The sequence below is a fragment of the Haliotis asinina genome, chromosome 6 (assembly GCF_037392515.1).
Source record: "Haliotis asinina isolate JCU_RB_2024 chromosome 6, JCU_Hal_asi_v2, whole genome shotgun sequence".
NCBI classification, from domain to species: Eukaryota; Metazoa; Mollusca; class Gastropoda; order Lepetellida; family Haliotidae; genus Haliotis; species Haliotis asinina.
This window is the reverse complement of record NC_090285.1, coordinates 30945647-30957383: the sequence shown is the minus strand read 5'-3', so window position 1 is coordinate 30957383 and position 11737 is coordinate 30945647. Positions and strand designations below refer to the sequence as shown.

General features: G+C 36.5%; 1 protein-coding gene across 1 annotated transcript; it reads right to left on the bottom strand.

Moving 5' to 3' along the window:
- Window positions 1-79: 79 nt before the first annotated feature.
- On the bottom strand, window positions 80-9919 carry LOC137288159 (calcipressin-3-like). The gene is made up of 4 exons (XM_067820577.1): window positions 9616-9919; window positions 7570-7743; window positions 5181-5346; window positions 80-2866 (listed from the first exon to the last, which is right to left on the bottom strand). The coding sequence occupies exons 1-4, from the start codon at window positions 9733-9735 to the stop codon at window positions 2733-2735; spliced, it is 594 nt and encodes a 197-aa protein (XP_067676678.1). The 5' UTR covers window positions 9736-9919; the 3' UTR covers window positions 80-2732.
- Window positions 9920-11737: the final 1818 nt, after the last annotated feature.

The following is an 11737-nucleotide window of genomic DNA, read 5'->3' as shown; positions in this document are numbered from 1 at the left end:
GGCCTTATATTTTGATGCCCGATGAAACCTGTCTCCTTTTTCTTCAGAATTCTTTAGAGACATCAAAAACAAACAAACAGCTGTTTGACACATTTATTCAGAATCCATTTGCAAAATGTGTGCTTCATTTCAAAATTATGAATTTGTGACATGTAACCAACAAATGTATATATGTAAACAAAAACATTTTACAAAACAAACATTCAAATAATGATAAAAAAACCCAAACCATCAGTATTTTAGTAATGATGCTGCAAAAAAGCATGTCGGGAGGGGGAAATGAATTCATGTCATAAAGGGGGACAAATGAAATGTCATCTTAATATTGCTGATGGTTTACAACAAAAGCTCAAAGGTAAGAGTAACAATACAGGCATCCCTTTTCGACAGTCTTATGCAGTTCAAAGTACACCTGCACATGATAACTACATTTCCAAGTTATTTGAAAAAATACATGAATCACAAATGTTAACAGACATATTTTCCGAAGCAATTGTCGTATTTAACTTGATCTTGACATGCCAACAACAGTGCTGTTGAGGACCAGATATACAGTTCTACCTCATATGCTGGGTGAGATCTAAGTGCACAATACTCTTGACATCATGGACTTTATTGTCATTCTAATTATGGTATCTCTCCATAGGTATCATTACAGTCCTGCCCTACAGCCTACATGACAGACGTCAAGAGTACCTTGTACAACTAACCATGTATATAGTCAGTATTTACATTCTTGATTCTCATATACAAATACCTGAATAAACAGAAACACTGAATTTAACTTTCAAAATGGAAATATCAGTTTACAGTTGTGCTGTTTACCATATTTTACAGTTATTTGCATCAGGTAACATGGATTTAGCAGCAGGAAAACAACTGAATGTCAATGTAACTAAAATTTTACAAGAGATTACACATGTTTATTGTTGAAGACAGTTTTGTTGAAAATGGGTCAGTGATTAGCAAGCAGATCTGTAAAGGTAATTAAAATTATCAGTGCCTTGTGTTGGTGTATCACAAACAAATACAAATATTCACACCCATATTCTAGTCAACTTGTGTGACATTCATGATATGAATAATCCCCAGGGTCTTCCTTCTGCAGGGATCACACGTGCATCCATACACTGATAAAAGACAGTTTCTTCAGTGTATTAAATGATGTAATATCAACAGAACAGTTTCAGCATAAGACAATTCAAGTGGAAGACATCTCCGAGATCAAAGAATTATTCAGTGTCTCTGATTTGCAAGTTCTTGATAATGAAAGTGCTTTAGAAATATGACATCACCCTAATTCCTCAGTGAAGTGTGCTCAGATGTGGGATATTCTTTGAGTGGTGTGGTTTGACTACTGACATGTCCTATCTTACAATATCAGGCATACCTGTCCTCTAAACTGCAAAATGTGCTACCAGTACCTTTCTTAAAGAACATACCTAAAAAATAGAACCTTGTATCCTTACATGAAACTTAAAACATTTTCATGTCAACATATCTACAGTTCTACCTTAAAAAATCCTGCTGACCATTTCAAATTCTTTCCTACCTGTAACATGATGCCTAATAAAGCAACATGTACAACATATATACTTTCACTGATGAGAAATCCAAATTGAATATAAACGAAAATACTAAGACCAGAGCATAAAAATACATATTTCTATGTCTTTGAGGTATACAACTGTTGGAGGGATGGAAGATTGCGGTTTCCAGAGTTGTCTCTATTTCCATCCTTTACTCCATCATATTCAAGCTCTTCAGGTCTATTTCATACCAATAAATCCCCAGTAACAAACTGACTTATTTAGCAATCCTGATACTGACCTTCAGCTTGATGTTTGTTGTAACTTTTGCCAGGTCAATATTGTTATGATCGGCTAACATGGTTAAATACAGGTACTGAATTGAACTGACTCTTCCAGACTTCGCTACTCAGAAGGTTGAGTCTAGTCATAGAATATTGGAGACCAGAGGGTGGCACACAGTGAGAAATGGACATTTCTTTGGTTGACTCTTATACACTGTAGACTACAACATGGACACAATGTGCACTGGTGCCCTAGATTATACAGGTTACTTTAGGAAGCTGCCAAGTAGACATATGTCACACCAACACTAATAGTGCTAACCAAGGCCAGATACTGCAGTGCAAGTCACAGAACACTAACATCACATACATTGTTACACACATCCATCTCAAAAAAAGAAACGGACAGCTAAGCAAATGGTGTGATTTTTTTAATGCAGACATTCGGGTCCACAATGTAACATTAATGCCATTTCAGTGCTATTATCCATAAGCAAGTATTGTGAATCTCAAGCTTTACCATCCCTCCATCATGACTAAATGCATCAGTATGTCAGATCTGTAAGTACACTATAATGGTATAAATAGTGCTGCCAGTCACTCAGGCAATATAGTACACTCAATGCTTATTTTGAGGTAACAGCTACAAATTTCTAGACAAGATGCTCAATGCTGTAACAAGCTGCTATTTATGCTCATACACAATATATGAAGGTATTATGTCCAAACAATTCAGATGTCCTGGCCTTAAAACAGAGTAAGGGACAACGTTGATCGGCCCTATACTGAGAGAAAGCCAAGTGCGGGCCTGCAAACACACACCACCTTGAACACTGTTGATGGTTATCCTGCATCTTACAAGTGAAGACCTCTCACATGTCAGGGAACACACTAGATGTACAAGACAGATACACTCGGGTCAGGTTGTTTCTGGCCTTCGGGTCTGTACAATTCGAGGTCTGTTCGGGTCATTATAACCCTCTGGGTCTTCACAAATGTGGACGACAATGCCTGGTTGAGATTCTGATGGTGGGTGGAGTTCATGAGCTTCACCTGTGGGAAGAGGACACATACCGGTACTGTATGTTCATGTATGCTGTTCATATATAACAGGTGCACATACTCTAAGGCATCATGCCACTTGAAGCATTATTTCTGCGATGTCATGGCAAGGGACTCAAATTGACTTTGCACACTATGCCAATGTGAAGACGGCAACTTGGATTCTCGAGGTGACAGTTTTAAAATACCAGACTGCCACTAATGTCTGAACATACTGACCCAAGTAATCCTACTTTCACAAACTGAAAAAAAACATCTTTCATATTATGATGTGAAGAGTTTGTATCAAATAAGCAGGCTAGAGCCTATGTTTCCTGATTATCTCCATGAGTGACTAGATACCGTAACCAAATTACAAATTTCAGTTAAAAACAGTGCAAATACGAGCAAAGCATTAAAACGTTGACACAAGGACTCTGTGCTTGTAACTTCTAGGCAACAAAGCCCCTTACTACCTCTATACTGCCTGACAGGTATCAGATGAGCCACAACCTGACAACTGACCCCAGTTTGCATATATGGGAACGCCCCGGCGCCCTCCAGAACATTCCATTTGAAACAAGAGAGAAACAGGTTGTTGTCTAAATATTGAAAAGTTTAAGTTCAATATGGTTCCTCGCTCTTGAAAAACATCACATTCAAACAACATTGATCCAGTATATTAAGAAGCCAAACCCAGCTTACAACAGCCATTCCAGTGTCCTTGACTTTCCAGTTGATCAATCAAAAGCTTATTCATTCAAATCAGATTTGAATCCTGTGGCAGAAATAATTGTAACAATGTTAACTATATAAACTACTTACTGAAAGTAGGTCACAGTATCCTACAAATGATATAATTATATAGGTCACAGATAAGTATTCCAAAAATATGATTAAAGTATGTATAAAACTTCACGGTGTGTAAAAATTGCATCTCAGTGAAAATAACACTTTTATAAAGACCTTCACTGTGACAGTCCCTAAACATTAGTTTCTCATGACCTTTTCCACACATTTAGAAGGACAGTTTTGAGTTTCATTGGCCACAGTGAATTGAGTTTTTCGAGTTTACAGAGATTTGACCAGACATGGCCTTGCGGATGTGTTGCAAATAGATGCGTCATAAAATGAAAGTACACAAGATCACTGAAAGGTCAACATCACCTACTTCTGGTTTCAGAATTACACATGACCTTGCTGCAGTTGAAGATCATGAAAAAAGACCCTTCTCAGACAGCTTCCTTGACCAAAAGATGACACATACCAAATAGTCATTGATACTTACCATAAACGCTTCAAACTATCGTTAAAACAAACTTTCCTTCAGTCTATGACCTAATGGTGACCTTGACCCTTGACATGACTGGTGAAAAATAGGGCAGAGGTGACAGTCAAAATCTCTAACATAAGCAAGACATATCATTACATTCTCATTTTGTAACTTTAATGTTCTTAAAATACATTTTAACATGAGGCAGTTTATTTTTGCACAGTTGCCTCCCTTGCTCTTCCTATCTTCAATAGCAGGGATGCCAACCCTGAATTGAAAGAAAGTGGAGTATTGCCTTGCTGAAAGCAATTCCTGAGCCTTAAAGGTGCACGCTGGGTGTGAGCATGAGAAGGGGCCTAGCTCCTTTTGACGGTGGGGGTCTGGGCAGGTCTCCCTTATGAAAATCGCTAGATTTAGCCTGAAATATGCAATTTCTGGACATACGTAACCAGACAATACTTAACTCAAATTAACACGTTTCAAAGGCTACTGAATAAAATTCTTTCAAACATTCTAAATTTATAAACATACTTATGTTCTAAAATATCTGAGTTTTTTTTATAGACAAATCAGAGTGTGGACTTTGTAACTGAAAATCAGAATTACTCCTCCAAAATGAGAGTGGTTGGCATCTGCAATAGGTCCACCTGGAATTGTCTCCCTTCCATTGCACATTAGACAAGTAAACATGCATTGCAGTATGGCGCTCCTCACTTGAAATGATACAAAATGAACAGAATGAGTGAATGAGTTTAGTTTTATGCCGCACTCAGCAATATTCCAGCTACATGGTGGTGGCCTGTAAATAATTAAGTTTGGACCAGGCAATCAAGTGATCAACAGCATCAACATTGATAACATGTGTCAGCCAAGTCAGTGAGCCTGATCATGAATCCCATTAGTTGCCTCTTACGACAAGCATAGGCACCTTTTGTGGCAAGCATGGGTTGCTGAAGAGCTATTCTCCCACAGATCTTCACGGGTCACAATGAACATAAAGATCTATTGTAAATTAATTTGGTTGTATAACTGTAAGAGTAGCAGAGGACTCACCAGGAGCTAGCTGTGCAATGGCTGCCAGGAGATCATAGTTGATGACTGGGTGAGACTCCTGTACTTGTTCCCATCCCACAGGCGGGGATGCAGGAGGTGAAATGAGGAACTGCTTCTCCATGGGTGGGGGCTTCAGGTGCGGGGAATCCTCACAAGTTGTTTTAGCCTACAATTCCAACCAGTGACAGTGTTACCAATTGTTCCAAGTGGAACTTCATATACTTATTCTAGAAAATTATGTACTTCACCAATCTTGATTTTATGGCACAATTGCTGAATTTAACACATTAAAAAAGCACCTTCAGAACATATTCTAATTTTATATGATTGCTTACACTTCCTGTGCAACAAATGAAAGAAAAGCATTGAGTACTTGGGTGTCCCAATTATTTTGCTTGTGTTACATACTCTTATGTTTGTTTTTGCTGTAAGATTACCATCATTTTTCATAAAGATTTGAGGAGTCTAGAACAAATGTTTTAGATCAAAAAACTGAAAAAGAGAAAAATGTTATATTTACTAATATCACTTTTGTCAATAGTTGTAAATTTATGTGGCAATTTATATAGTGTGAGTTCTAGTTTGTTACATGAACGGACTGCTGAGTGACCAGTTCATGCTTGGATCCAGGCTACCATCAGTCTCAGTTAATTTAGCCTCAGTGTATTTCGTTACACTCCACCACTAAGTCTAACAAAACCTAGTAGAAGGTGGTGTCAGGTAACCTTTGAGTGACAAATGACCACCCAATCAAACGCGAGACGGTTAAATAGACTTAACCAATCAGACAACGGCTACTATTTAGGGATTGGAGGGACTTTCAAAATACTCAGGTCACATACACAGATCTCTCCACAAACAAAAATCTGCATGTAACACAGTTATTTGATCTGCAGTATATACGCTTTGGGGTTTCTGTTGACATGGTTACCATTAGCCAATAACCATAAGATAACATCCTTGAATATTGTCCAAAACAATATCTTCATTGACTGTTTACTCTCCATTGTCATGGTTGTACGTACACCATGAGCATCATCCGGAAGCGAGCATACACTAAATAGCATTCGGAATCGTATGGGTACGAACCTTTTCGAGATAAAAAGTTAAAAAGGTATGTGTGAATGTGCACTTTCGCGATTTGGTAAGCCATGTTCTGATTGGTCAATCTCAAAGGTTACCTGACATGACCTCCCATAAGGTTTTGTTAGACTCAGTGGTGAAGTGTAGCGAAAAGTACTGAGGATAAGTTTACTTAGACTGATGCTGCCATGTTCTAATAATACCCTACTCTACAGTGTGATAATGTGGAAACCCACTGTAGCCAACCACTTAATGACTTATGTTGGCAAGCAGAATAATTGCATAAGAATCTAGCATCCACTGACTACATCTGTATTTTTCAAAAAACTGTTTACAGCTTCTCTTTTCAGGATTCATTTGAATAAAATACCTAAATTAGAATGTAACATTTTGTCAATGTGACATTTTGTAATAAATTGACTTCACTGGTCACTGTACTATTTTAATGATCAAAATAAGAACAGGTAGCAAAGTCCCTGGTAGCAGCATTCTTTACAATTTTGTAAAATATATCATGTAATCAGTACATAGCATGTTACATACCTCTGCAAACTGGTATGTAACAAGTTATTCTAAAATAATACCTGTACTTGTATTAGCAGATGACATTTTAGGAAATGATGAATGTCAATTATCAAACATATGAAGAAAGTAATGTTATACTTCTGCACATGCACTCCGGATTGACTCCAAATTATGCGAGTATTGCAATGCGTAAGTGACGAAGAAAAATTACGATGAACATTTTAAGTTATCACATATTGTCCTGTTGACCAAAGTTTTTTTTAAATTAAGGCTTTGAGGTAGCAAATGTGCTATTCAAAGTCCTATTTTGCTACCTGAAAAAAACACAGTAGCAGAAACTTGCTACCTGGTATTTTTTAATGCAACCGCTTACATTCATCAATTAGCCATGCACTTTCACTTATACATTTACTGATGCTGGTGTTTTAATATCCCAGTATTTCACAGGTCTAAACACCACACTTGCTGCTTAATGGAATGACTGGAGGACACAATGTGAATGGTGCTTGTTTATAGTTATACATCATGTTATGAGCAAACAGTTGTGTTTTTGGGCGCCAGTCACACATGTCACTGTAGTTGATTTGACCCTTGGAATTTAAATCATATGATATGTAATGAAAAGACTAATTTCAAGGTACATCACAAAATATATCAGAAAGTTATAAACTCATTTATTGTGTTTACTCAGGTCTATATTTTGACCATTAAAGTTTCAAAGTATATACAGTGAGCTTGCACGGAACTGACATGTATTTTGCATTGTCTTGTTGTTGTATACCTGAGCAAAGTAACATTTGATGACAGTGCCAAGAAATTCAGCTTGATGCAGGTGTATCCGTGCTTTTGCTGCCAGCTCTGGACTGATAAAGTTGATGCGAACTCTACGGAAGCTCTTGAGGTATTGAAAAGTCACACTTGGGTCAAATTCACAAAACAGGTTCTCAAACTGTTCCTGAAATACGAATGAAGTACCTGCTTAATGACAAAATGTTCATATCACAAGAGAATAGTGAACGTTACTTTAATGTCACCCTGGCAATTCAACAAAGGAGTCCAACAGGCATTAGCAATGTATGTTTTATATAATCAGGGGTTCCAAACTGTTTTTAAAAGCCAGTTGCCACTGGGCAAGTGATTTTAATTTTCCACTTGAAATGATTTTTATGACTTTATCATGATGATGACATTATAAATCAACATGGTTCTTGATGTTAATGTTTACTGGACTATTTATCGAAAAGTGATAAACAGCAAAGAAAGATAACCCTACCTTATTATCACTGCACAATCTAATAGCTACATTTTGAGCAGATATGAAATAAAATCCAACGTTATTTGCAGTTTGAAACCATAAGCAGAAATTACCTGGTAACCCATGAGAAGTAAAATACCAATTACCATTATTTGATTGCCCGAATTGTAAACTGACATGTCCTGGGCATGAGGAAGGAGGGAGGTTATTAGGAAACTAGTTCTATGAAATAGCGTTAATATGTACAGTAGAATGTTTTTCCCTGTTCATTCCTGTAACTCTGTTGTGATCATCTCAGTTTACCTGGGTCCAGCAACAATGGTCTTTGTGATTTCTGTAACAACAGTCCAATAATCCCAAAAGAGACTGAAACTAGCAATATTCTAATTCATACACTAATCACTGATGAATAGCATTCAAGGACACAGAATATAGACAAGAAAGAAACTTCTTAACAAACCACTATTTTATGTGTGGCAGATATCTGAAGTAATTGTCTAACATTTTCTCTACTTCATACATGGAAAACACTTTCAATTTGATGCTGCCTAGACAAAAATCTACTTATAGCTATATTCTCTCAGCATTCAATTTTTTCACACAAACTAGAAGCACTTGCACTGTCTGAAGTGAAGTGTCAAATTCAAAAGCTCTTTATCAAAATGAGTTTGCTGATGCTAGTGATAGAAGTAGGCCCATGGCTCTCAGCGGCAAACCCCTAATAAACCTGTATGGAAAATGTATTTTGGAAAGCACTATGAATTAGTTTGACATCTACAAAACTATTCCCTACCTACCCCTTTCAAAGTATGATTTTGCTCTATAAAATGTTTCTCTCTGTGAGAAGATCTGCCAGTCATTCTCGGATATCACATAAAATGAACTTACACTAATCAGTGGCTGCTTAATGCATACCTTATGAATGGATCAAAATATTTTGGTGAACGCTTAGGGTACAGGTATTGCACATAAAATTCTATAAGATGTTTTAATGTACTCCTAAACAATACCCTTGAAGTTTTATGCATTATCAAGTTGGATTTTATAATATTTTTTCCTGATGTAAACGATCAAACATTAAGTTACAAAGCTGAAAAGTACATGACTACCTATTTCACGGATTGTATGTGTAAAGAAACATGTTTGGGGTTTCATTTCCACAACAAAAGCAATGGTGGCATGTGACATTATTACCGCATTATTCCACAAATCTAGGGTTTGGTTTTCTTTTAATTCATCTGATGCTGAGTGTCTATATTGGGACAGTTTCAAAGCATATCTTTAGATAGCTTTATTTATTATTTATGAAATACGTGTACATGTGCTTTGGCATAAAAAAACAGCTTCGGACATAATGCATGTGGGCGAATCTATGTGTCCTTCCTTCGTACAAAATTAGGTAACACAATGGAAAGAACAAGTGTCAAGTGTTAATTACTGTGTGTGAGAAGCCTTCAACACAAACATGACCACAGGGTGTGGTCATCAAATTCTAATGAATAAAATGACACTGTAAATAGTATATCAAGAAGAATACAATCTAAAATGAATATCGCCATACTCCGTTAATACCTTCTCTAGCGGGTCATCAAACACTCTTTCTTCTACATTTGTTGCTATGAGAGCCTCCGGTAAATCGCTGACATCGTCCGCCATTTTGATTTCCTCATGCGTCACGACTAATCGCGGCATTCATACAAATGTGCGATGAATTAAAATATATCCCCAACGGATAAACAAGCCTATGAGTTATGTAGCTGTTTGTTAAAGCTGTTCGTGATGCTCGAAAAATATATCGACTTATTGACAGTCGCGCGACCACTGAAACATGTATCTATTTTTATCGACGAGGGGGTTCCCGTGACGTCACCAATAGCGCCACCTATAGCAGGTAGTCTCATCAGATATTTTGAGCACGAACAACTCTCAACATAAATAAGGCTCATGACACAGAACATTATATCGAATATCAGTCAGTAAACTCAAGCATTAAATCCAAATGCAAACATAACAGGGAAACAAATTTATTGCAATATTTCTTTATTGCATGTAGTTAATAATTGGTGCATATAAAAGTCTGTATAAATAAGTCCTATCTACAGATAATGTGTAGAAAAGTAAAATTATTTATATTGAATCTATCAATCCAACTATGTCCCACCCCCAAGCCGTAAGGGAAACCGTTTTCACATTTGTTAAGGAACACTGATATATCAACTGTTTTACAGATGTCTTGAAAGAAAATAGCGATATCTTGAACTGAATTGAATACATCTTGATCTGAACGTATCTCGTGATATCGCGAAACGAATGAAGGATATGTTGAATCATAGTAATGATATCTTGTAAAGAATTGCTGATATACTGAACTGAATTACGGATATCTCTATCAGAGATTATGTATTGAGCATTTACTGATAATCTAATTTGTTTTGAAGATGCCTTCAACTGAATTGAATACATTTTGAAATGAATTAAAGATATTTTGAATAGATCTATTCAAAACGATTTCAAGATGTCCTCAAATACTTCTGGTTATGTAAAGCATTGTGGCTAATGTTTATAAATCATGGCGTTTGGTGCTGACGATTTTCAACAGGTTCTTGATCGTATTAATTTCACTTTATCCAATTTACAGCGTGTATAATTGGCTGTGCCAAGTACTTGGCCGCCAGAGAGCCAGTCCTGCAACTGTTCAATGAATGCGAGAAGCTGAAGTGTTTGAAGTTGAGTTTGAAATGTCAAATGCAACAATAGACTAGCAATTAGTCTTTGAAAGGAACCTTTGTACAAAAATACAGTTCATAATAATGTATAAACTATAATGAAAAGAAAACATGAGACTTTCATCATTGTCAGCTTCTGTGGAAATCTAAACTTGCCACATAACCTATACTAGAAATATAAATGATTACACAATGCCATTTAGAAAGTGGTCAAATGCAACATGTGTCTTATTTGGGATTTCACTTTTTCAGTAAAGTACAAATTCTAGTTCTGTTTTGGTTGAGTTCCTTCGCGGTGGCTGAGCGGGCTAGGCGGCTGACTTTGTGTGCTGGCGATTAGGTGCCTGACTCTGAGGGTGCGGGTTCGAATCCCGGATGGGACTCAACCAAAGAGTACTAGAATTTGTACTTTACTGAGAAAGTGAAATCCCAAATATGACATATGTTGTAGTAATATAAATGTTGGCTCATACATATGCATTACGTTTGTTGCATCTCTTTAATTAACGTAAAGGATATTTCAGTTTAATGAAAAAAGAAAAAAATCTTGTGTAAGAATCATTTAGTAAGATTCATTTTGTTATATCTAAATTATTAATATTTAGTAAGATTCAAGTCTTTCTAAGAAAGACATTTTGAAGGAAGGATGGCAATATGTGGATAAACAACTTGTTTTTATCATGAGAGCGATGTTTGGGCGTAAGTTCTATCACCGCTATCTAGCAGCTTGCATCAAAACGTCGCTCTCGCTGTAATAAAGAAGTCGTTTATCTGTATAATTATTGTTAGCCTTCCTTAGAGTCATAACGCTTTAAGCCGATAACACATACACAGTCCGTCTTTGTAGTTACATTTTACAACCAGAAGTGGTCTCTACAGTAGTTTAAAGAAGAATGCGAGAGAATTGCAATCATTTTTGCTGGATGAAAGATAAAGTCACCAGAAACATATATCCAAATTTTAACTTT